General features: G+C 40.9%; 2 protein-coding genes across 2 annotated transcripts in view; one reads left to right on the top strand and one right to left on the bottom strand.

Moving 5' to 3' along the window:
- The first annotated feature begins 2,453 nt into the window (after positions 1 to 2,453).
- cx28.8 (connexin 28.8) lies at positions 2,454 to 7,184 on the top strand. Its single transcript, XM_031324041.2, has 2 exons — positions 2,454 to 2,775; positions 4,676 to 7,184. The coding sequence occupies exon 2, from the start codon at positions 4,691 to 4,693 to the stop codon at positions 5,471 to 5,473; it is 783 nt and encodes a 260-aa protein (XP_031179901.1). The 5' UTR covers positions 2,454 to 2,775; positions 4,676 to 4,690; the 3' UTR covers positions 5,474 to 7,184.
- A 2,322-nt stretch (positions 7,185 to 9,506) lies between these two features.
- Positions 9,507 to 27,466, bottom strand: part of znf292b (zinc finger protein 292b) — a 39,248-nt gene continuing 21,288 nt past the window's right edge. Inside the window, exons 5-8 of the mRNA XM_031323852.2 lie at positions 23,493 to 23,695; positions 18,732 to 18,868; positions 17,621 to 17,762; positions 9,507 to 16,894 (exon numbers count right to left, since the gene is read on the bottom strand). Coding sequence (XP_031179712.1) covers positions 10,055 to 16,894; positions 17,621 to 17,762; positions 18,732 to 18,868; positions 23,493 to 23,695 — 7,322 coding nt within the window. The 3' untranslated portion in view covers positions 9,507 to 10,054. The remainder of the gene's footprint in view (positions 16,895 to 17,620; positions 17,763 to 18,731; positions 18,869 to 23,492; positions 23,696 to 27,466) is intronic.

A 27,466-nucleotide genomic window follows, 5' to 3' on the forward strand; every position in this document is an offset into this window, starting at 1 on the left:
CCCCATCCCTATAGCCACTACACTTGTACTAACCTTCATCCTGGACTTTACATCTGCCCATTGCATATACTAGCCTACATACTCTTTGCAAATTTTGCACTCAACCCATTCAGCCTTTTTTCTTATGCAACAGTTACTTTGTGTGTAGCTATATATTTGTTTGTTTTTTCTGTATTTATTGTTTATATTAATGTTGTATATGATTGTTTGGTAACACTTTACAATAAGGTACATAAAAAAATAGGTAGTTAATGATTAGTTACTGTTTTTGAAAGAGTAACGAATGATTAGTTACTGTTTTTCAGAAGGGTAGTTACTGTTTTTTGAAAGAGTAACGAATGAGTTACTGATTCTGAAAAACAGTAACTACCCTTCTAAAAAACAGTAACTAATCATTTGTTACTCTTTCAAAAAAACAGTAACTAATCATTTGTTACTCTTTCAAAAAACAGTAACTACCCTTCTGAAAAACAGTAACTACCCTTCTAAAAAACAGTAACTAATCATTCGTTACTCTTTCAAAAACAGTAACTAATCATTAAGTACCTATTTTTTGTGTACCTTATTGTAAAGTGTTACCGATTGTTTGTTTATGCACCTTTCACCAAGGCAAATTCCACATAAGTGTACTTTTTGTGGCAATAAAACCTTTTCTGATTCTGACATAAAGTGTGATACTTTATTTTTTGAAAATCATTGTTCTAAGAGGTTTGGGTTGACAACATCAAACCCCTATTTCAAAAATGTTGTCATATAATTCTACGTATAATGAAAGAGGACACCTTGTGCATTAGGCTAACGTTAAAATTCCTCTTAAACTTTCTTCATTCCATAAACAAATGCTGCTGGCTTGGGCTTTGATTTACAAGCATAATTTCTCTCCTCATAGATTTTATATTTGGAACAACAGTTATATTTTGTATAAAAACAAATCCATTTTCTTTCAGCAGTGGGTTGACAACAACATATTGCTTCTAAGTCAATTACTCAACCAGCATGGTCAGCTTTATAATTATGTTGAGTTCATTCATCACTACGGCATCCCTGTCTCTCAGAAGGAATTCTCTATTGTTTTTGATGCAATACCTTCAGCTGTCATTGCACTCTTTAAAGGTTTTAGTGGAGTTGGTGATCACCCTATACTGTTAAATGTGAAAGAAACAACTGTTGGGAATATTTGTTTTTCACTACAAGCTAAAAGTAAGAATAAGGCGACTCGTCAACTCTTTCAGCAAGACGTTAAGAGTACACCTGCTGCTTTATCGTACTGGTCTTCATATGTTGAAGAGATTTGTTGGAAAAAGGTTTGGCTATTGCCACACAAGTTCTTCTTAACCAACAAAGTTAAAGAGATCTCTTTCAAAATGCTCCACAGATTTTACCCAACTAACCATTATCTGCAGAAAATGAAAAAAGACAATGATATCAGCTGTACTTTTTGTGGAGATCTAAATGAAACACTGGTACATTTATTTTGGTCTTGCCTTTATACCAAGAGACTTTGGAGCAGATTATCACATTTCATTTCTGTTCACATTTACCCTCAATTCACATTACTTTGGGAAAATGTATTGTTTGGATTCACTCAATATGATAGAAAGCTTTATTCTGAGTATTATGTGATACATTTGATAATTATTTTAACCAAATTTTATTTACATAAGTCAAAGTTTTTGAAAAAGAAGCCAAGCTTTTCAGAGCTGGCTGCCAATATTAAACAATACATCTTTTCCATTTCTACCTGTACAAACAAAAAAGCTGTTAGATCATATGACCTTTGTAAGCTTTACAAAATATTTGTATGAAGTTGTTTGCTTTGTTTTGGTTTTATTTTCCTTTAGTTACCCCCTGGCTCGTTTAGAACGTAGACTGTTAAGATGTACAGAAAATGTTCCTTCCTACTGTATGTCCACGTTCTTCAATAAAGTTTGATATTGGGAAAAAAAAAAAAAAAAAAATTAGGCTAACGTTATATGTAACAGTTCTGATGGTGTTCAACCAACATGATTGGGTAAGTATCCCAGTTTACCTCTCTTTACCCAGATGTAGGCTACTATTTAGAAGTGAACAGCGCCTCCCAGTGGTTGTTGGTATATCCTACTGCAACGATTCTACTGATTCACCTTGTTGATTGATAAATTCCAGCTGTACGTTACAAATACAACGTTACAACTACCGCAGACACACATGGAGAATATATATAAACCACAATACACGCAGACCTATAATATGCTTTGGACAAGAGTCAAAGGCAACGTGACAAATAAGAGACACAGACACCAGCAAGACATAGACCTGAGGTTCCATACATGTAATATTCATCAGCAGTGTAATGCGATATCTGACTCTCATCAAAGTTACATGCGTCAGTCAGTCCAGGTGGAAGAATCAGCAAACCAAACACATTGATGCTGTGTGTGTGTTCTCCTCCCCCACACCGAGCCTGAACATGTATTTGCATTAGAGCTCCATGGTGACGTTGTTGTCGTACTGCGCTTCACTGATACTTGCATGTTCAACAGGTGATCTAGGCTACAGTAGAGGCTCTGCTCACACAATAGTTGGTTGCCTAATTTTACAACCAACTATGTTAGTTTTAAGACCAAACGTGATAAAGCGTGTGATGTATACGATACCATTCGGTATTGTTTGTAATGAGCGGATTTGAATAAGGTGTGGCACAGCTGTCCCCGGCAGGTGCGCAGGCAGCGGAGGACTATACTTCCCCGACACCCCCTGCTGTTACACAGAGGAGAAATCCCCCGGGCACCGCCGGTAAGTTCTCTGCTCTCACTTCTCTTTCATTAAAGTCTACACAGACTTCTTCTTTTTTTTTTTTTAGGAATTATTTGACATTTTAGTGAGATAAGATATCACGCACATTACATCATAATATGATTACATATAACACTGGGCCTATATCCTCGTGTACGATGTTCTCTGTCCTTACAAGTGCATACTTGTTACATCAGTAAACAAACAGTGAACTACATAGTTTTCTCTAACTATGTTAAATGTCGGATGCCTCAAAGTCATTTCTATGTTGATGTTAGAATACAGGCTACATCAATATCACAATGTACGATAGAATTCTTATATAGCCTTCAGAAGATGAAGAATATACGCTGTTGGATCCATAATCAAATACAATAGAATAGTCTTTATTGAAAATGATATGCAGTCCTTTCAGTGCAAAACATCAGTGAAAAATGGAGATTACAATATAAGATTACTAAATCACTATCATATTACCAAGCGGGTGTTGCACCATAGGTTGAGACGCATTAGGTTCTGTGATAAGTAATATTCCTGATAAAGAATTTCAGCTAAATTGCCACTGAAAACATTTCTACAGGATGTTAACAGCTGTTAGAATAAAGAAGGAAATGTGATAAAGTATGATACAAAACATTTGCAATTGTAAAAATCCTAGTCCTATAGTCATATGCGCAGGACAACTGCCCTGCTGTTTCTTGGGGTTATTTGAATATTTACAAATTCGTTTTACTCCACTGAGGCACAGTATCCACTGAAGTAAATACACCTGTGTTTGTGTGAATATACAGTTTAAAGCAGTGATTCCCAACTAGGCGTACTGGTACCCCACGGGGTACTTCTGCCGTTGCCAGGGGGTACGTGGAAAGAATATATAAATTATATTTATTTGAATAAAAGTATATATTAGCTGAAACACGAGATGTTGCAGTTATGTAAGAGTGCTTGAACACTAGTTAGCAAGCAGGGCACAGACATTTATACAGGTAGTTATTTAAAAGTCATAATTAAATGGTTGAAATAGTTATATTATAAATAGTGCATAAGCAATGGTTAAGTAAAAGTAGGCCTACTGACTAAACAGTTCAAATAATTAGCTAAAAGTAATGGATAAATGGTTAAAACATTCATCTATCTAAATATCGACAGTTCAAGTTCAATTCAATTTTATTTATAGTATCAAATCCTAATAAGAGTTATCTCAAGACACTCTACAGATAGAGTAGGTCTAGACCACACCATCACTAGTTCATGGCATAGCAAGGCACTGCAGGGCGTTACAGGACGTAGCAGGGCACTGCAGAGCATAGCAGGGTATAGCAGGACGCAGCAGGACGTAGCAGGGCACTGGAAAGCGTAGCAGGGCACTGCAGAGCGTAGCAGGGCATAGCAGGGCGTAGCAGGGCACTGCAGAGCGTAGCAGGGTGTAGCAGGGCACTGCAGAGCGTAGCAGGGCACTGCAGGGCATAGCAGGGTGTAGCAGGGCACTGCAGAGCGTAGCAGGGCACTGCAGGGCATAGCAGGGTGTAGCAGGGCACTGCAGAGCGTAGCAGGGTGTAGCAGGGCATAGCAGTGCGTGGAGCAGGACCACCGGGACAGCTGCAATCATGATATAGGTGCCACCCTACTCCCTTTGTCCTTGTACAGTTCAACAAGTATACATTATTTTAACAATATCCACTTTTATATAATGAATAGTGTTGAACATTTGTTTATCTCACGGGGCATTGGGGGTACCTCAGACTTAAAAGGTTGGGAACCACTGGTTTAAAGTTTGTAATTTGTGGTAGATTTGTAAATAATGCAAAACACTGACATTTCTGTGAACAACAATTCTCCCAAATATTCCAAAGCCCGCTGTGCTATATTCAATACCAACTGTTGGTTTATTCCTTGACAGGAGACTCACAGAAAGATGAACTGGGGCTTTTTGGAGAACGTCCTCAGCGGGGTGAACAAGTACTCTACAGTGATCGGGCGCATCTGGCTTTCCGTGGTCTTTCTCTTCAGGATCTTGGTGTACGTGGCAGCGGCCGAGCAGGTGTGGAAGGATGAGCAGAAGGATTTTGTGTGCAACACCCAGCAGCCTGGTTGTGAAAATGCTTGTTTCGACCACTTCTTCCCCATCTCGCAGGTGCGCCTCTGGGCTCTGCAGCTCATCATGGTATCCACCCCGTCACTGCTGGTGGCCCTGCATGTGGCCTACAGGGAGCACCGGGAGACCAAACACAAGCGGAAACTGTACAAGGACAAAGGGAGTATTGATGGAGGTCTGTTCTGCACCTACATCATCAGCCTGGTCTTCAAGATAAGCTTCGAGGTAGGCTCCCTGCTTGCGTTCTACTTCCTGTACAATGGCTTTGAGGTGCCCATGCTGCTCCGCTGTAGCCAGAGTCCCTGTCCCAACACGGAGGACTGTTACATTGCTAGAGCCACAGAGAAGAAGATATTCCTCTACATCATGGCCTGCACATCCATACTGTGTATCACTCTGAATTTTGTAGAGCTCATGTACATTGTATGGAAGCACTTGTGGAAATGTTTCACCAGGCGGTACGTCCCAATAGAGGAGAAGGCTGTCAGCCACCGCCAGTCACATGTTTCCATCGTCAGTAAACGTGTCTCCGCTGAGCCCACAGTAAACACAGAGGAGAGCACCACACAGCCTGCATCCACTGCTGAAAACCAGCCTGTCTAGTCTGTGAGGGCTGGGACTGAGCTCATGTTCTCACCTCAAAGTGAAACCACAGTGAAACCCTTGTTTGCCTGACAAACTAACATGGACTGCTCACAAGTGAGCAAAAGAGCTAAAAGTGTATGAATAAACAGTATAAACACTGATGAAAGATATATCATTACACTTGGTCTAACTCCAGACTGGATGAAATCTCCAGTTAAAGATGCAGTTTTACTGGAGACATGAATTCCACATAGCTCCCTTTAAACTATACCTGTAACTCAAATTCTACTAGTTTTACACATGGAGTTGAGTTTATCCATTGTGAGAGTACTATGTAGCCTGTGTCTTCTCTGGCTCTCGAGGAGCTTTGCCAAGTGTGAGATAATAATAATAATCTCCGGTTGGGAGCGTCTAATCAAAGTTGCATTATGGGAAATGTAGGATCCAAGCTCTTGGAACTTGGACCACACCTGTGCTTTCCTGCTATGACAAGCTAAAAAGCCTGCTGTGAAAAAGGTCTATTGAACATTTCTAAATGATCTTTTTTGGTATCTATAGTTATACTAGTTACTAGTCATAATGCGGCTGCAGAACTGATGAGTTAAAATAAGTCGAGATATCTTGACAAAAGTCTTTGTGAGCAACAGTAGCTACAAAAGTATAGTTTTGGATATCTTGAGAGTGCAAAGACAATATATCTCCAATTATCTTCCGACTAGTATGGAGGCCCAAAATGTTCAATATAAAACAAATAAAAAGGACATTATGAGAAATCCTCTTGCTATTGTTTTTGGCTGCAAGTTTTCTTTTACTCCTCATCCAGCAGAATGTTTTTGTCTGTCAACCAAGACAAACAGGGTGGATACGATTGGCTGGTGCTTTGGCATGAATGACTGGACAGCCAGTCAAATAACTAGATCTGTGCCATTTGTCTTGATGACAAAGACAAAGGACGTTTTGAAATAAAATTAGCTGAAATTAAATATTATATTTTGTGCCTGTTTTACTTCATGTGATTAAAAAAAAGTAATCTAATATTGAACACTACAGTCAAAAGGTTGTTGGAGATATCTATTGGGTCAGTAGTTTTTCAGTAATTCTGTTGAAAACCAAACAAAACAAATGTCCGCCCAAGCTTTTTCCGCAGAAGTATAAATTAAGCATCAACAATAGACTAAAATGATAAAAATGAAGCCAAAATATCCCTGATACGGGCACTGCCATCGTGCGCTGTTGACATCATTTAGGGCCAGACTCTGCACCGTAGTAATCAGGGGGTGGAGCTGGGGTATTGAGGTCCCGCCCATACACCCATCCAACTCAAGCGCAAGCACGTGAGCCGTCAATCTGACGTCACGCACCCTTTTTAAAAGCAAAAAAAAAAAAAAAAAAAATGAAATCAGAAAATATTTCCACTTGAACATACATCAGCATGATCAAGTACCTAAAATGTTAGAAACGATCTTTGGGAAAAATCTATTTGACATGTATGCTAGTTCGATTTTTAAGTTTTAGTTTGACCCATATCCCATCTGCTAACATGGAGGGGACAGGATTATGATTTATGCTGCAGCCAGCCACCAGGGTGTTTTGGCTTCACTTTTGGGAAGCTGTCATGTCATCCATCTTTATATACAACCAAACTCGGGGTCAACGGGCAGTATGTGCTTAAAGATCTGTTAGCCTCCTATTAGCTGTGGAAACTGGCCAGTTGATATTATCTCACAGAGACACAGATTGTGTGTATTCTGAAAGTCAGTTAGAGCTGAAAATGTTTTATGGTTCCAGACAGGTTTTTCCAAAATTTGGTAACATTGATTGGTTTCCTTGAGAGGATGAAGGGACTTTAACTTATTTTGTATAAAGCAATATTTAGCAATGATCTGTATGTGTGTGCAATGCATGTGAAAGAATTTCATTTAAATGAGAAGCATAAAAATTAAGATTAGTTAGCATTTGGGGCGCCTGGTTAGCTCACGTGGTTGAGCGTGCGCCCCATGCACAGATGCTCAGTCCTTGTCCTATAAACAAATGCAATAAAAGCCACAAAAAAATATTCTTTAAGATTAGTTAGCCTTTTAGTTAACATTTGTATAGACTTTGTATATGTGTAGTTTCTGTTTAGAATTGGGACTTACATTTTAGATCATACTATTCAAATGCTACAATTGTATTGCTTGTAAACATATTAAAGGATTATTTTGGTATATTTCAACTTTGACTATTTTCCCATGCATTTGTCTAAGTTACTAATGTGAACAAAAATCTTGCTGTAAAAAGCTGTAACTGTCAGCTGCAAACCCGGCTGCAATGTAATCCTATAGGGCAAATGCGCACGTCAATGCACAACTAGTAAGAGTGCTTGTTTTTGCCACCGACAAAGTCTAATTCTGAAATCTTGCGTGGTGACTTTCCAGAAGACAGCAGTGTGGAACCATGGATGTGGAACACGAGTAAGGATAGAGGAGTTTTGAAAAGTTTGTTGTTTTGAAGTGCAGAAAAGCATAGCTTTGGGTTATCTTAAAGATTTTCAACTGCGCATTTCCAAAAAGTGGCCAACGAAATGTTAAGCTACACTTTGCACAGCTTTAATACTGTATACCTTGGATACAGACAGGCTGAAGTTGAGGCTAGTTGTGCTACAGCTACAAATGGATCCTAATACTCCATACACTGCGCCTTGCAGACCATTGGGTCACAGGTGACCATTTTGACCAGGGATGACTACTGCCAGCCAAAGGGGAGAGGAAATCCTACATCAAAGCACATTTTCCTAAAGGCAAATGCTGTTTAAAGAGTGGAGAGCTGCAGACAGAGCATAGATAAACTAATGCTATTAGCTAAAGTTACTGTTGACCTAGCATCATTAAGTTACACACAAAGCACTGCAGGAGAATGGCAACTTCATCTTTCAATAATGTAGTCAGACACTTTTAACAATAATCAGTGGCAAAAACAGCACTTTTAACAGATGTGCATTGACAGTACGCATTTGCCCTATAGGGTAACATTGCAGCCTGGGTTACGCCGCCTTCACACTGGCAGTTGAAATCACCTCCGATACGGCTTCGAAACGACTGGAAGTCATTAATTTCCTATGGAGATTCGCAGACTGCATGCGAATGGGTCCGAACGAGTGCGGTGCGAAAAAAATCGTGTCAGTTGGTCATCCGGATGCGTTCAAAAAATTGAACTCTTGCGAAAGGCTACGGACGGTGCGTTGCTATGGTACTGATAAACAAACCTGCTAATGCTAATTAGTTAGCTAGCATCAGACATCGAACTATTGACATTATACCGCTATATAACATTTAACAAACGTGACATGTCAACGTCCTGGGCAACTTTTCTCCACGCAGCAGCCTTTCTATTTATATCTGTATAAGAGAGGTCATAGAGAATCGTACATTCAGACACTTATCAGTCGTTCTAGTCTCTCTGCCATTTCTGTGAGTCGCTTCCGAAGCTTTTCAACGGTGTAGTACGACGTCCGCTGGGGGCGTATTGTGTATTACGGAGCTGATTTCAACTGCCAGTGTAAAGGCGGCGTTAGGGTATGTGAGAACGCGACCAGCTTTTTACCTTGCAAGCTCCCCAGTACAAAAAAATTTGTAATCTAAGATTGAACCAAAAGTGAGTTGACATCTCATGCTGCTCACGCAAAACCGGAAGAAAACAAACATCTGAGGGAAAAGGAGGAGGGCAATTTACGAAGACAGCACCGAAAATGTCTAACTGGAGAGATGCCTAAATCGTCAGACAAATTCAAGAACGTTAAGTGACTATTGTTTCTAACCAAATTGTGACCGGCTCTGTGACACAGTCCTGTCTGCTGCATGCTCTTCCCAGCGCCACCTCTCGTCTAAACCAAACAAAGTATTTCCAGTTAAGTGAGAACGCATCGGACATGGACAATCCCCTATTGTGTGCAAATTGTTTCATATGTGAAAACAGGCTTGATAGCAATGCAAAATTTGCATTTAACATTCAAAATTACTTTCAAAATACTGTTGAATATTTAATACAAAGAAACCCTTTTTTCCAGAAATCATTTAACTTGGCACAGAGCCCATTTGTCTTTAATAATTCAAGAACTTCCACAAAAATCATTTTCCATTCAGTGTGCATGCAGCAGCTCCAGAGTAAATAAAATGGCAAGTGATAAAAAAACCGTTAAACTGGAACTTTTTTAAAAAAACAGCTCATTTAATAGTAAGACTGCTGGTGGCAGTGGGTCATTTCAGACTATATAACCAATGCACAACAATCAACATCTTCGAATCACAAACTACACACAATACGCACACACAATCCTTTTCAAAGTCTATTTGTCTGCAAGTCCCACAGGGATAATTAAGACACCAAAACAATGTCATATTTGAATGTTCAGGTACATTGGACTTATCAGTCTATACATACAAACATGCTATATACTTTTCCATAAAAAAGACAAATTGTACAGATATTACAGTATGAATCAAAACAACCTCATTTTAATACCTGGATGTGTAAAAAATGTTCATACGTAGGGCACCCGTCTACAGCAGATTTTACTCATTCTAGTCCTGAGATTCTGCTTTACAAAAAACAAGTTTTGTGTTACAATACTACTGTGGGCCGCATGTCCTGCAGCTGCTTTAACATAAGGTCGGTGACACTTGAAAAGGCCCTGTCTATAATTAATTTGACTTTACAAAGTGATTTCAAATTCTGAGGGTTGTTGAACCTGACATAGGTGTCCTTTGTGTTCAGACTGGGTGTTTTTCTCCATGTCTCTGGTACGTCAACCTTCCTCATCAAGGGACGTTCACATGTATTTGACTGTTCCAGGAATTTTAAGAAAGACATTTCAAATCCCATTGGTTTAAAAGAGGCCAGTGGAGCGTTCTGCTCAGTCATCTCCTGGATTATTGCAGGGCAAGAGGAGTCTGATTCGTCGTCCCTGCTGTAAACCACGTCCATCTTGGTCGTACGTGGGATTTTCTTGCGTTTCACTACTTTTCCGATCAGCTTTCGCGGACGTCCTCGTTTGCGTTTGAGCACCACAGAGCCATCTGAACTTTCATCATTTGATAATTTGCTGTCGAACAATGTAGCAGGAGACCCCGCGGCGGTTCTTTTGCGTAGGACCGGCTTTGAATATCCATATTCCTCTCCTTCCAGGCCAGTGTCTGCTGTCAACTCGTTGTCTGACAGGTCAGAGGTGTTGTCCGATTTGGAATCGTCACTCCTGATGGAGCGGCACTTCTGCCTGGGGAACTTTTTACAGAATATGAAGTGACTCCTTTGCTGTTCCAGGTACTTTTCTGACAGTCCGTGTCCCACGTAATGTTTTAATATGCTCCGTTCAGACTTCATGACCGACTCACAACCTTTAATCATGCAGGGGTATTGTAGAGGAAATTTCTTAGTGCACATTGAAGAGGCCTCCACTTTAGATTTCAAGGAGGGTTTGCCATATTTCGTCCAGTGATGTTTTTTTGCCTTGCTAACTCTTTTTGTCTCACTTCGTCTCTGTAGGATCTTTTTATTGCTCTCAATGTTTTCCTTCCCATTACTTGTCTTGGTAATTTGGTAATGCAAAGTCTTTGAGTTCGGTTTCATCCGATCTTTTATCTGTTGATTCTTTAGTTTAGGCTGGTACAGGTCCTGATGCTTTTTCATGACATGTCTGAGCAGGTTTGACTTTGTGGCATATGAACGGTCACAGCCTTCAATTTCACACTTGAAGGAGCCAATTAATTGTTCGGGTTTGGCCAACTTAATATCTTTATGCTGTTCTTTGACATGCGCTATATACTTCCAGAAAGCAGTGAAGGACACTGTGCATCCCTGGTGGCTACAAGCAAACTTGCCGAGCTTGATGCTCGACAAGAGATTGCCAACCTTATCAAGACTGAATTCATGCAGCTGAAGATAATGCTGCAAAAGGTTGGGGACTTCTTGGAAAACTCGGGAGCAGTCTTTGACTTGGCATCTGAATTCAGAAATTTGGGGGATCTCTGCCGCTGGCTCCTCCTCATCCTGGCCCATTATTTCATCCAGTCCCTCACCCTGGTCCTGCTCTTTGTTTACTTCCAATGCTGACAAAGCAGACTGATGAACAGCCCTGTAGTGGAGGATAAGATTGTGCTGGATGGTGAAGGCTGCCACACAGCCTTGATGAACGCAGCGATATGGTCTGTACGGACTCTTGGCATCACCTGAGTTGGGCTTCTTCTCCTTTGTCTTCTTGGGTATGTCAAGGCTTGGCTTGTTGATAGATTGTTTGTGTTTGCCAAGAGACGGAGGCCCATTAGCTTGAGGTGTGGCAGACAGAGCCTGGGTGAGAAGAGCTGACACTTGGGGGAAATGGGCACAAACTTGCTGACCACCTGCGTGTTGAGTGGGCACCTTGGGCAAGTTTCTTTGCAGTCCATGTGGCCACTGTTGTGCTGCCATCCCCGCTTGTACTGACTGAAAGGTTGATGTGGAGGTATGGGCCTGTACTGGTGGAGTCATTGCTTGGTTGTGTATGGGAGCTAATTGCAAGGGGTGAATAACTGTGGAGCGATTGTCAACTTGAATTTTCTGATTGGTTACGTCCATGTTAGTACGTGATACAAATGCCTGCGATGGGTAATCATGTTTTACTCCATCTTGGCGTGAACACCGAGGGGTTTCATTCTCCACTGATGAATGAGTAGCCATTGTGGTTTGCGCTGCTGGAGAAAGACCGCTTCTAATAGCAGCAGATGCAGCAGCATTGGCCTCTCTGCGCTTCGTATCTAGCTCTGTGATTTCTTCAGCTGATAATTTGTGAACTGACTGGTAGTGAGCGCGAAGGTTTGAGTTACGAGTGAATCTCTTACTACATTTTTGACACTTGAAAGGAGCATATTGGCCATACCTTTTTTTAACCACATTCACCATCTCAATTGTGTAGCTGTGAGTTTTGGAGAGGTGTTTCCAAAGCGCGTCACCTGACATGGAACTAAATGTGCAGTTCTCATTCTCACAAGCAAACGGCTTGACAAAGTCCTTTGTAGATTTCTTCTGGCTGTTTGTACCATTGCTTTTTTGTTCCATGGTATTGCTTTTTTGTTCCATGGTATTGCTTTTTTGTTCCATGAAAGCTGAAGTCTGATCAGATATTTCTCTGACCAAGTCCAGCCGTTCAAATGCACTTTGAATTTCTGTCATCCACCGTTGCTGGCAGGCAGATAACTGAGTGGGCTCAAAATCTGCATCATTGCCCAGGACGTCTGTGGGGCTCCGTCCCTCTTTCTGCAAGGCGGAGGACTCTCTGAAACAAGTAAAGCTCTGCGTGTTCAGTAGTTGTTCCATTTCGCCAGAGGTTTCTGGGATGATTGTCGAGTTTTTTTCTTGAATGACTTGACTAGCAGAGTCGCTCTTTGCGTCACAAGACATTTGATGAAGTCCATAATTATTGGAAGGACTGCACATTGGGCCAAAAGACATGGGACTTAGCGAATGCGAATTAGCATTTGAATCAGTGTTGCTTAAATGGCACAAGCTGTTTTTACGTTGAAAGTCGCCAGCCAAAATCTGCTCCCGCAGTCTCTTTTTAATTTCTTGCTCAGTTGTCTTCCTTTGCGTCTCAGCCTGATTGCCACTTGTTGCTGGACTTAGCTGACTATCAGGTAACAGCGTTTGAGTCACGGGATTTGAATCTGGTGTCTGAATGGTTATTTCAGTGCGATACCCTTCACTGTGGTTTGTGGGAAAACTTCCAGGAACACAGGAGGAGGGGGTTTCTTTGAGAATTTGAGAAAGAAGTGGGTCAGGGAATTCACTTCTGGCAAATGTTTCAAGGCTAGGCTGAGGATAATGGGCTGTGTTATACGAGTTGTCCTCTCGCTTGAGCTGGACATTTTCTGTATGCTGTATGACTGAGCTCCCCGGCAGGCGTTCCCCAGCTAAATAGGGAACACAACGGTTTCGGAACAATGCCTGGGGAGCAGGTGTGTTCACAAAAAGATCAGACATGTTGGATTCAGTCATGATTTGTTTAAGAATGTCATCATTTGACTCACCATTCCCATATACTGGCATCTCTTGTGAATAACTAGGGGTAGGGTAATCTTTTGTGGCTGTTGACCCATTTGTTACCAATTGATGAGGCTTCTCCTGATAAGCAGCTGAAACATTTGTTATTGACTGATGAGGCTTCTCCTGATAAACAGCAGAAGCATTATAAGACAACTGTGGCTGAGCGGCGCCAACTGTTTGCTCAGAATTGAGAAGGTCAAGAAACGATGTTGGCAGGTCTGTGTTCAGTTCCGACTCTTCATATGGTTTGCAGTTTATACGCTTGGACAAATGGCCTCCGAGGGACTTGGGACTACCAAATTCTCTAAAACACCTGCAACAAACAAATTTGCCATCCCTATGAATAGCTGGCCATTTGGTCCTTCTGTTTCTTGTGGCTCGCTTTTGATTTTCAGGATTGTTTTCAGAGACGATAGGGCCATTTTGAGGTTGGTTATTACTGTGTTTTTGGCTGGCACTGTCTGAAGAGGAAAAATTAGACTGCATATGCTTTTGCATCGATTTAGTCTTTTTTGGTGCCCTGGAACCGGAAACTAAACTGCTGTGCATCGGTGATGTGTATGGCGGAATAAGGTCTTTTGCTTGATGAGACACTTTCGTAGCACCATCCATGTACAAGGGCAAAGCTGGCCGAGATCCATTTTCCTTAAGTGGTGACTGCAGGGACTCTGCTGGTCTGTTCATTGTTGAGCCAATCATAGAGCAAGATGGGACACTAAGTGGCAGAGCAGCACTAGTAGAATCAACTTCTGGCATCACTTGCATGGTAGATGGAATGACTTGGGAAGAACCACAGTTTTGAACTTGTTCACTTCCAGGGGGTAAGTGCCAATTTTGACTACCTGAAACTTGGGACTGTGATGCTATTTGATTTGTCTCACTTCCTAGCTGAGAGAGAACAATGGGATTTAAAACACTTTCCATCAGAAGGGAAGCGTTCTGGGTTTGGCCTGATGAGGAATGGGAATGTAGAACAGTACAGTTTGAGCTTGTACCCATACTACTATAAGGAGGTGATTGGATAATGTTCTGCCTCTGAACTCCACAAACTGGTACTCTGTTGCCCTGCTGGCTCTGAACTGAGGCGACTGAACTAAGATGTCCAACAGATGATGTGCTGGGTGCTGGAGCGTAGGTTATCTTGATTTTAGTTCGAACAACTTTCCATTGCTCATAAAAATCTGGATGAACCGTTTTCATGTGCTTGGTAACGCTTCGGTAGGAGCAGTAGTGCCTTGTGCACGTTTCAAATGCACAGTGAAATCGCTCTCTCTGTCCCGGAGGGGGACCTGTGCTAGTTGAGGATGTCACAAAGTTCTCTGATCTGTTCCCAGTAAGTGGCAGAGGGGTTACTGTTGGAGGAAGTGGTTGTGACATTGCTGGCTCTATGGAGTTCTGGGGCGGTGTTAATGTTAACAGTTTGCTACTACACATTGGCCCTTGCCGCTCTAACAACGGTAAGTTGCAGTCAGAGTTGTAACTCTTTGATCCTGTATTTACATTACTGGGGAACATTTGTGGCTGACCTTGCAAGACATCTGTATTGCAGCTATGTGACATGTTACCCAAATTAGGTTCAAATGGAGATACTGGTTGATTCTGTTGGGGTGGTCTCATGTTATCAAAAGAATGACCACCTACACTATGTCTGTGTCTATTAGCATCAGACAAGTGAGAATTCACAGGCCGAATCGCAGAATTAATCAAATTCTGTGTCTGACTGGTGGATGAGAAAGGAGAATTTTGTGGTTCATGTTTGACTCTGTATTGTCCTTCCACAGGTGAAGATTTCAGCAAACTCTGAATGGACACTGGCGACCTTTCATTTTTTAAATTACCAGCACTCTCATTGCTCCAGTTTTCTTGAGAATCCTCTTTTTTAATTGGAGTGTGATTGGAGAGCATTTGTTCAATGAGTGAAGGGCCAGGCTGCATATTTTGTGAGATCTGTTCAGAAGTTGGGATTTCCTCTTCCTGAGTGGCATGCCCTCCATGGTGCAAATCCAGCTGGTGTTGTGAATGGAATACCTTTCCACAGTCCACAACTTTACAAGTGAAAGTTTTATAATGATGTGCCTCATGGTCATAGAGTTTGAAGGCCTCATTGAAAATCTTTCCACAATTTGGAAACATGCATCTAGCCTTAAAAAGAGAATGAGTTTTCCTGTGTAAAAGGAGTTCGGTGTTGGAGAGAAAACTTGCCTTGCAGTTCAACTGTATACAGATGTAAGGCTTCACACCACAGTGGACCTGTAGATGATCATTAAGATGGGTGACATTAACAAAGTGGCGGCGGCAGTACTGGCAAACAACCTTTTTGCTGTGCATTTCAAGGAAAGTCTTAGCTTCCTCATTGTCCCCATGAGCTTTAACATGTGCAATGAGATTTTTGAAAAATTTGAAGCTTCTTCTGCATTTTCCAACAGGGCATACATTGTCCTCACTACTCTCGGTGTTACACCTAATCACTTTGGCCTGAACAATCTGACTCACTGCCCCATTTTGCCCTAAGGAATCACCATTTTCATGAAGTTTGTTTTCTGTCTTAGCCTTTAATGCTGCAATAACAGGGGCAGCCGTTTTAGGATTAGTCAATTTCTTGTTTGTTTTCATGGCAGTAAGCCTTTCCTTGCATGACTGTTTAACATGTGATGTTACATGGGGAATCAATGTGTCTTTCGAGGTAAAGGTTTGAGCACATATTGGGCAGCTATAAACTCCACCGCTCAGATGAGTGTGTGCATGGCGTACAATCCTGTGGCCGAGAAACTCTTTGTCACACAGCACACAGTACTGCATGTATGCCTGCCAGTTTCTGAACCTGGCAGATATAAAACCTTTTTCTCTCAGTTTTTTCATCTCTCTGTTTTTCTGTTTCCTGTCTGTAACATCGTTCAGTTCATAGGTGCCGCTAACTATGTGCTCTGGGATATTCATAAACCCCTCCTGACTGAGGAAGTCTTCCTCTTCTTCGGGGTCCTCATTATCATTCAGCAAGTCAATGGATGACACTATTGAAGCTTCCTCACCCATTAGTGCTAGACAATGACGCTTAAGTGTTTTCCAGTCCCAGAACTCTGGGTCAAAAGGCCACTGGGTTTTAAAAACCAGCAGGAGCTCGCAGCGTAGAGAGTTAGGAACAGGCATACTCTCCTCATCTACTTTTTGATCTGGTTCATTGTAAAGAGTCTCCACAGCATAGTATGAATCTACTGTGGGCTCCAGGAGGAACTCTGTCAGCTGACAGGCTCGCTTGACTTCTAGGTCGGTTGGAAGCAGGCAGGAAATAGTTTTACACACAGTGGCCTTTGTGGTTCCATCATTTGATTCCATTTGCAGAGCCCTTATGCACATTTCGATGCACACTGGAAGTCCAACGCTGTCAATCTATGAAAAAGAGGAAGCCGAGTAATTTAAAGCTGCCAAACACGGAGCACCTGGTTCTTCCACAATTAATAAAAGCAAAAGATTATTTTTATTTAAATAGAGTCAGTAAACTGTTATATAAACATATAGCTACTGGTAGATGATAATTTCTAACATCAATAACAAAATGAATCATTGTATCAAAATCTAAAACATTTGCACTGTACACATCTTACTTTTGAGTACATTAAAAAAAAAAAAAAAAAAAAAAACTCCACCCAGGATCTCTTTAGTTTTAAAAAAACTCATTCCCTGTAGACCTGAAAGGTGGTTTTGAAAAATGTATAGCCTTGTTTTTTTTTATGTGGAGGTATGTTGTTGAGCGTGTTGGTATTTTAATAAATGTTTAATAATAGGCCAATGTTCAATAGTGTAAAGAAATAATTTGCTTTGGTCACAAAAGAAAATAAACGCTTATTTTGAAAATTGTGAGAGAATTGTAATCTCAACTTACAAAAAATGTTTTTTAAGAATTGTGCCTTATTATCTATACACACAGAACCATCTTACATGCATTGAGCATTTGATACTAAAAATATTTTTTTAAATGTAAAAGGCAACACAGGGTAAGATAAATGTATTGAAATCTATGTGGAGTGTAATAATACATGCTAGTTTAGAGTCAAAGGGTGATAACTTTTTTTTCCAACACTTTGATAATACCACAAGAGCTGACGGTTTGCTGACCTCTGATTGGATGACCTTGATGAGGAAGAGGACGTGGTACACAGTTTTGGACAGTAAGGACATCTGGCGACATCTGTCGAGGAAGGCCTGCTCTGACGGCTCCAATCGCTTCAACAGCTTGCTCCAAAACAGAGTGAGCTCCCTGGTTTAAAGAAAGGAATTCATTGCCCATGTATCGTCATAATATCCAGTGATGTCGATAGGCTTTCAGTGTAGCGAGTCCCTGGGACCCACGGGTGGTCATTTGAGTGGGTCCCCAACAAAATTTGTGTTTTGACAAATTGTCGTGTTTGATGTTATATGGTTATAGTTATATTCCAGCAGTGGCCATGTTAGTTAATTTACCAAGTTTGTTCTCTATCAATACCTTTTACCAGTTCTTTTCATTAATAAAGTTAAGTTAGTAAATTAAGTAGTAAGTAAGCAGCAGAGGGAGGATGACATTCTCCCTCTGCAGCTCCGGTGATTTACTGCCTGCCTCCCTGCTGTCTGCTCTGTGTGTGTGTGTGTGTATGTGTGTGAAAGAGCTGAGCCCCACCCTTGGCTCAAACACGCAGAGAAGCTAGGGCGACTATAAATGACAGCAAAACGTGGTAGAGAATTCCCTAACATTTATTTTAAAGATTATTTTTGGGCATTTAGGCCTTAACTAGACAGGACAACCAAAGACAGGAAAGGGGGCGAGAGACGGGGAACGACATGCAGCAAAGGGCCACAGGTTGGAACTGAACCTGCGGCCGCTGCAGCAAGAACCGAGCCTCTGCACACGGGGCGCACGCTCAACCAGGTGAGCTACCCAGGCGCCCCATCCCTACCATTATTTTTACCACGGGTATGTCCTCTGGAAAAGACGGTGAGTTTAAAGCTTTTTTTCAAATTGTAATGGGTCAGACGCAGGACACATACTTAGCAACATCACTGAATATCTATTGATTCATCTACTCAGGCTCATTAAGGACCATCGGCCTCTAAAGACTACCCCATTTATCAACAAAACACAATGACATAAACACATAATAGAAGAGCAGCAAATGACACTGAGTGTGGGTCAAGAACACTACATGCTGATTATGCGCAAGTGATTCAAATGGGGTGGCTTGTGTTTTCTTACCAAGCACAGTACGTATCTCCTTGGATAAGCTGTCGGGTCAGAAAGGCTGAGCATAAGCTGAAAGCTGCCCTCTCGTCTCCGTCTGACTCTAGGTTGCAGATCATCTCTAATGCATCGCGGCAATCCTCCTTTGAAAGCTGTACAGATAGATGCCATGTATACAGTCAGTAGGTTTCAATGGAAAACAATATATTCATCGGCCACTTTATTAGGTACACCTGTCCAACTGCTTGTTAATGTAAATATCTAATAAGCCAATCACATGGCAGCAACTCAATACATTTAGGCATGTGGACTTTGTCAATGGGGTCAACAATTTAAGATTAGTGGTGGTGTAGTAACCGTGTGGGGGATATTTTCTTGGTACACTTTAGCCGCTTTCTGACCAGAGGGATTTTTGCAGTTCCTAGAACATAAAATTCCAATTTTTAAGTCCCTCTGGCCGCAGTTCCTGTAACTCCTTCAGCTCCTACTTCAGGGCAGGGTCTTTTCTCTTTTCCCTTTTCAGCACAATTTTAACAATTTTCGCCATCTTATTCATCACTAATTTCACTTCTGACAACGTTTTAAGCGAGAAATGAACTGTTTAGATTTCGAATATATGCAGTCTTGCGAAAATTTATGCCGAATTGACAATTTGCTTCAAAGTTTTCGGAGTTGAGAAGCTCCATGAAGTGAGGAGACAGCCAGCAGGCGCCTGCCAGGGCCACTAGCTCGTCGCTCGGCCAGTCATGCTCAGAGACCCCACTGTGAGCTGGAGGTCTCTCAGACCGCTCTCGTAAATAAGAGCCTTTTATTTCGCCGTTGACGTTTCGTTTGTTTAAATATCACAACACATGTCCATCATAAGATTGACGGGGACCTGTGGTTAACTGTCTTTTCGGAGTTAAACTCCACAAGCATGTCCTGCGGCTGGCCGGCCGTCACAGACACACAGTCTCACACAGTCACACACAGTCTCACACAGTCTCACACAGTCTCACACAGTCTCACACAGTCTCACACAGTCTCACACACACAGCAGGCAGAGCCGGGTGAGAGAGATACCAGTTTCTCTTCGGGAGACTTGTTTAGATTATGACAAATATGCTATATACATTAGATTTAGTTCATACTTTTTGGTGTATTTCTTTTCTGATTTTAACACCATAAAGACAGTTGACATGCTTGCATCACTCCCTTACCCCTCCTACCAGTCCCTATGGCCACTTGGCCAGTGCGAATGCAACTGGAAAAAACGGTTTTGGGGGAGAGTAGTTAGTAGATCTGCTCAGAATAACTTCCTACAACTACGTTCCTGTAACTACTTGGTCGGAAAGCGGCTTTTGGGGCACCTTAGTACCAATTGAGCATTGGTTAAAAAAAAAAAAAAAATAAATAAATATTGTTGCTGACTATGTCCATCCCTTTATGACCACAGTGAACCCATCTTCTGATAGCTACTTCCAGCAGAATAACACACCCTGTTGCAAAGCTCAAATCAATTCAGACTGGTTTCTTGACAATAGCCGCAGGAAATCTCCGAAGGGACTAGGAACCTTTTGAGGAACTCATTGTGGTTCAACGGCAGGGACCAGGATCTAAATTAAGTTCTTTTCAGGGCCTTTTTAACCCCCAAAAAGTCCCTGATCGGAGGGTAGTATTTTCTAGAAGTACTAAGCTTCGGGGTGGGGTTTGCAAGGATTACTGTGCACACACAGCATGGCTGTTTCACATTATGTACACATAAGCATGTGAAGTATAATGTGGGACTTATTAGCAGCATCACTATCTCTAAAAGGTGTAGTAAGCGATTCTGTGCAACAATTTTTGATGTTTGAACTCAACTGCCAAACAAATACAACACCCCTTTCAGAAGCTCCGCCCCCCAGATTAACAGAAAGCTAACTACTAGCCAGCCGGCACATTCAAATGCTGCCTCCCCCCTACCATCAACTGACGCCGCATGGTGCCGATTTGCTGAAATACTGTTTTGTGGCTCGTGCACTGCTTGTTTGTTTTCCATTTATACAGCCAGGGCTGTGTATTAACAGTGGATTTTTTTTTCAGCGCACACAGCTTGGTGACCGTGAGGAGATATTCACTGAATTTGACAAAGTGTATTGGATTAACATCACTTACTATACCTTTAAATAGATTGCAGTAAATACAGTATTTATGTAATTTGTACTGTATATAGTATCTATTACACCTTGACCCTATGAATAGTCTTTCTCAGGGCCAATTGCTGGATCTGGTTAAAGTTTAACGCATATTTTCTTGTGGTATGTTTTCAATGGAAAGGGCTAAATCTCACCTGTCTTCATGTGTAATATCCAAATGTAGAAAGGATACGACACATTCAAAAAGATATGATGCACAAGGCAACCATATGGTGAAGAACATACATGTAATGCAAATGCAAAAACTGATAATATGCCAAGTCTGGTACAGTAATTAAATGTGAAAGAAGGACAAACGGAACATCTTTAGAAAAGGTAATTATCTTGTAATTTTTATGTCCTCTTCGTCTCCAATGCTGAATGCTGCTGTTGTCCTTGTGACGTAAAACGCATCACTAGAGCTTCTGCGTGCAAAAGTCAATGGACTACACCATTTTGTAAACATAGCAATACTGAGAAATAGAGTTTTGTGGAGCTGATAGGCTTAATTAGCTTTGTATCAACTCATTTGGCAATGACTTGAATGTAACGTACATTCATCAATATAAAATAGTTGCGCAGTATAGCTTTAAATAAAGTGTTAACCAGTGTTGTACTCGAGATCGGTCTTTGTCCTGAGAGCGGTGGCGAGACCACTTTCTGAAGGCCTCGGGCTCGTTTCGGGATCGACCGCATTTTTACTCTGTCTCGTCTCGGTCTCAGATAAAGACGACTGGATTTTATTTCAAGACCGGTCAAGACCCCAACTGCCTTTTGATTATTTTATCAAGGCATTTCTCATGATACACTTATGGCAATAAAAGAGGTGAATGAAGTAATCTTAATGTGTTTTCTGTGGGTGTTTTTGATAGGAATGTGGATCTTTCAGAACATTTTATCGCGGAAAATTTCTAGTAACGCAAACATTTTAATAGGAACCAAAACAGTAAATCAGCAGTTAAGTTTGGAAAAACTATAACGAAGTAGTTTGATCTTATTTTAATCAAATTCTTTTTTTTTATATTATTATTACAGTGCCCTTTCATGTACAAAGGGTTTCAAGTACATTGGTGTTATACCTTATGATTTCTTATTAAAAAAAGTGTCAAAGTATAATCATTTGTAGTGACACAGTAAATTCCAAACCAGTTGAAATGTTTGCCATGCAGGCACGTAAGGACATAAGATATAAGTGTTGAAATATTAAAATAATTAATACAACTGACCTTCAAATTTAATTTAACTTAAATCATGGCTGCAGTGATGGCAAACTATCAAAAGATAGAAACTTGTCAAGATACTTATTGTTTAACTAATGAAACCATTTTGCCCATCTCTAAGCTTATTGGTTTTTAGTATTTGTTGGCAGAAATGGCACGAATGGTCAGTTTTAGTTTCAGAAGTTCTATTTCTTTTTCCTCATGGTCTTGTGTTCATTAAAACACTTCACACAGTTGTCACAGGTTCACTCCACAAAACAGATTTTGTTGTCACTGTGCGCTGAGTTTTCACAAGCAGCTTCAACAGCAGCAGTGGAGCAGTTTAATTCATTCCCAATTAGAACAGCCGTATGAGCGTACAAGTCCACCGACAGTGGTGAAAGTGCCCAGATGTTCACCCAAGTTGACTCCGAGGTGGCACCTTGTATGGCAGCCTCGGCCACCAGGGTACGAATGTGTGTGTGAATGGTGCCTGTTCTATGTAAAAGTGCTTTGAGTAGTCAAGCCTAGAAAAACCCTACATAAAACGCAGTCCATTTATGCACTGCTCCCTGATTGTGACCCAGGTCGTATCTGAATTGTTGCGGCTAGGGATCAACCTGTGTTGACTGGCTTGGTTTGAATTGCCAAAAGGAGGATTGAAGACAGGTCAGATAACCCTTGTCCCACCCCGGTCATTGGTGTGAAAGAAGTATAATACAATGGCCGTTGAGTGTATATCAATTTTTCAGGAAATGCCCACAAGCTTTATCCTCCAATATTTCTTAATAGGATGCACTAGAAATGCATCCTATGCGGATAGTCTCACAAATTGTTGTGTAGTCTGCCATCTTGTGGATGAGGAATTTATTACAAGCAAAGTTCTGTATATATTTATACATTTGATAGGGGTGTAGATCTCTCCCTTATAGGACGATCCATTGCGTATCTAGATACATGGGCTACGATATGGTTCAGGGGCGATACATTTTATTATGGATCGATTCAGTGCGATTCGATGAGGTACGATTCAATCAGATAGATACACTTAATATTCGTTTAATGTAAACTAATTTCCCATTATAAATTAAAATAAGCAAATTCTAAAAAAAAAGACGACATATATATCTATCTCTCTATGTCCACTCACTTGTTTATGAACACACACGTGGATGGATGAATCACAGACAGCAGCTAGTACAATTGGCAATATCCATGATGTATTCCTCTCACCGCTAATTCCAAAAATGAAACCTAGCAGTCGGCACGTTTTTTTCTGCTTGATTGAACTAATAATGTGAAGCTCTATTACGTGTTATTACATCCTTAATACACTTTGCCAAGCTCTTTCATGTGCATTTTTTTTTTTTTAATCACATACAAATGCGAGTCTGTAAACTCAACTGTCCAGCTACACTTACCTCGTCCATCAGCTGGTCCTGTTCTGAGGTGGCACAGAGGCAGACAAGGTACATCTGCTTGAAAGGTCCCTTCCCTTGGAAGGCAGGGCACTCCGAGCATGCCTTTGCCAGCAGTGCAGCCTTGCCAAGCTGAGTCTCCTTCATCAGCTGCTTCACTCTCATCTCCAACAGCACCAGCCCCTCCTGCACCAGGAACTCTTCAACTGAAAATCAGTGGGAATTATGTGTGACATTTTGTTCAGATTTTATTAATGGTTTATTTACATGTGCAACAAGGAGTACACCCATCCTTTTAAATAAATGCTGAAAATGCTCGGCACCGTCATATTTTCTTCTACACAACCACCCCAGTGCATCATCTGATCCTGCATGCTGGATGAAATGACATTTCACTTCAACAATCAGAAAATCTGAAACTGGATCACATCTCTGATCACCACCATTCCAAACTCTTGCAGGCATTGTATTATGTAGTTATAGAGGCACAAAGATTCAGCAGAATCTGCCAGTTTTCACCTATAGTTGAAACATTATTATTCTCCTACTGTTCACAGCACTGTACAACTGCCCAGGTAGAACTACAGCCCTTACAGTTTTACACTAGAGAATCGTATATGTATCAGCATACATCCTCCTGACAATACTGCTTATCTGAACACATCTAATATAAGTAGGGATGCTACGCATGCTTTATAAATAAATGCAACATGTCAGCAGTGTGGAAGCACTGTGAAAACTGTCAAAGAAACAAAAATGTAACAATTACAATCCTAGGTACTTCTCTGCTCCATGTACAAGCACCGACAGCGACAGACTGTTTAGCGCTGCAGAATTGACAACAGATGAAGCCACCGTGTCTTAAGAAGCTTGTTGTTTTATTGTTCACCGTTTATTCACTTTACACTCGTACGCCAAGTTACTCTCACTCCCCACTCCACAGAATCACGTTACTCAACGCACCTGACATTCTCGCTCTAACTAATGCCACTGTCGTAACGAGGAACCAACTTTCATGTGAGAAAGCAGAGAAGCTACTTTTATGAACCTAACACTTCCTAAAGAAGTAGGCTAATGTCTAGGACTTTTATTTATTCGTTTTGGGTCCATCCACACTTTTTTCAATGCACTTTTTGTTGTAGGTGTACAGACTGTGTTACATTCTTTCAGCAGTCAGTTATAGGCCTAATAAAGACTATTCAAGAAGGGGGAGGCTAAAAGATGGCCAAATAAACATTTTTTATTTTATCAATTCATTTATTTTAAATTATATTGTGCTTTGTGGTCTGCTTGAATGTTCAGTGTATAAAAATAAATATTTATAAAAAAAAATATACGTGCTGAATATTTTGAAATTGTAGTTTTGTAATTTTAAAAAGCACATTTGACTAATTTATGCAATGATGAAAAAAAGGAGAAACAAAATACGTTTCAAAGCATGTAAACCAATTCTTGTAGACACCAAGAGTACAAATATGATGCAGATAATTAGTATAATAGGGGATATTTAAATATGAGGAGCTTGCTTTCAAAATTGGACTTTGTAAATGTGTTAGAGGGAAACTCTACCAGACATTGTTATTCTTACAGAAACCCAACTCAGTGCACAAGCACCCTAATGAAGATGTATCCATGTCTGGATAACTAATTTCGATGTGAAAGTAAAAGTAACAGGCGGTGTACTGATTTAATTAATATCCTCCTGAGAACCAAGGAAAATAAGTTTTTTCCTAATCATATTTTTTTAGGGTTTAGGGTTAAAAAAAAAACATCCTACAATTTACACATTTTAATTTAAATTTATTTTCATTTTACAGCATGTCCACTGTAGTGGACAACAGGATCATTTGAGTACGAAAACAGACACATTTGGTAGATACAAATTTTACCAGATTAGAGTTTTTTTTTTAACTAAGAATACATACATTTTGGGCTGTAACTTGATTATTATCCAAGAATACAGACATTTTGATTATACAATATACACATTTATCAGTATTGAATCCTTTTCCTTACATTTTGCAAGGATATCTTTACTATTAAAGCTTAACACTTTATGTCCGTATCCTTTTATTGGTCCCCTTGAATCCTTTTAGCATTATTTGAACAATGAACATAGAACTAATGTGAAACTGTTTTTTGGGGATTTTTTCCTTCTGTCAAACTGAATCCAATCTAGTTTTTTCCTTCACTCTTCATTTTGTTCTTAGTATGTTCTTTCTTAGTGGTGACAGTCCTGGAAGCAATTTCTCTTTTTGGTAATGCAGAGGAACATCTTGCATTTGGTACATCTTGCTCTTGCAGCCCTTATTTCTGCATCTTTCTGCATGCTTGGTATCCATCATCTCAGGCATGTGCATGGCTCCTAGTCTGCGCACAGATGGCTCTGGTTGTGGGATCCTCATTTTAGATGGTGGCTCATACTCATCCTCACTCTCTTCACAGCTGTTATCCAGTTCCGGACTCTCCAACAGCTTTTCAGCTAGGACTAATTTGAAGTCCAGGTACTGATGTGTGTTCTTGGATGGTCTGTGCAGAGCTTTGCTGTCAGACTTGTATTGTATCCAGGAGTTTGTGATGGCAACATCAAAGAAGTGACTGATCACACGCGATGTCCATTTCTTGGTCCTGCTTGACATACGATAGAAGCTAAGCATGCAATCACAAAGATCCACGCCACCCATGTCGTCATTATACTGCTTAATTACTGCTGGTCTTTTAACCTGGACCAGGTGCTTTTCTTTCTTGGACCATCTGGTACAGATGTCTTCCGGGTCTTTCCCATGTACAGTGGATGCCATGAGCACTGGTTTGTTTTCGAACCATTTTGTGATGGCCAGCTCAGGACTCTTTCTGGCCACTGACACTGATGTTCCTCTTCCCTCTTTTTTCAACTGTTTGTCTACTGGCAGCTGGCACAGCTTTGGGACACGGTTCTTCATTATAGTTCCAGTTGCAGGAAGGCCCTTTGCCAGCAACGCGTCCAATAGATATATGGTTGTGAAGTACCTGTCGAAAAATATGTGGCTTCCTGTTGGAACAGATTCAACCATGCGTAGAACTGCTGCAGCTCCAACTCCTTAGCTTTGGACTGTAAAGGTATTCTTCCCTTGGTAGACTTCAAAATCAAGCATCACACCATTTGGGGATGCGAGGACAAAGACCTTTAGGCCAGTAGGGTTTGGCTTGCCGGGAACATATTGCCTGACTGGACAACAGCCTGTCAATGGGATGATTTGCTCATCAATGCAGACTCTTTCTGGCTTTGCAAGGCTGAGACAGCCTTGCTGCACACGATCGAGTATTGGCCTGACTCGCCAAAGAATATCTGCCTTCTTTGTTTCCTCTGTTACAGCCAGGTCATTGACAATCTTGAGGGAGTTTCTTATCCTGAAGAATCTATCCCTAGTCATTTTGCTACTTATGACTGGCACTTTAGTATTTTTGGCCCAAAACATTTTAATTCTGGGATAGCCAAGGCAGGCCATGTGGACTGAAATGCCAAAGAAGATTTTTATTTCTTGTGGCGTAGTGTTCATACACACTCCTCTGCTTTGCAGCTCTCTTTGATTTGTGTATGTGTTGCCAAATCTTCAAAGACCTTGTTGTCAATGTACTGTGAAAAGTATTCAATTGGACTCCAGTCTGCCCGTGTTGTAGGGTCATCTTGACACACAGGAAGCCCAGGTAACACAGGTGCAAATCTGATATGAAGGAAAAAAGAATAATACATGATAAATAATAACAGTTTAAATACTCAATGCAGCTGAATTTAAAATTGTGGAACTGCATCAAACATACATGTTACTCCTGGCCCACAGAGGCCGTCGAGTTTCCTGCTCATCCCTGTCTGTATCTGTGTCTGCATCTGTCCCTTCAACTGAGCCTTCTGCATCCTCTTCCTCTTCTTCATCACGGTCTTCTATCACTGGTTGAAGCTCATCCTCATTTCTCTCATCATCATCTGACAACTCCAA

The sequence above is a fragment of the Sander lucioperca genome, chromosome 19 (genome assembly GCF_008315115.2).
Source record: "Sander lucioperca isolate FBNREF2018 chromosome 19, SLUC_FBN_1.2, whole genome shotgun sequence".
NCBI classification, from domain to species: domain Eukaryota; kingdom Metazoa; phylum Chordata; class Actinopteri; order Perciformes; family Percidae; genus Sander; species Sander lucioperca.

Excerpts from the sequence above, each read along its gene's own strand:
- cx28.8 (XM_031324041.2), top strand. The coding sequence starts at position 4,691 with ATGAACTGGGGCTTTTTGGAGAACGTCCTCAGCGGGGTGAACAAGTAC.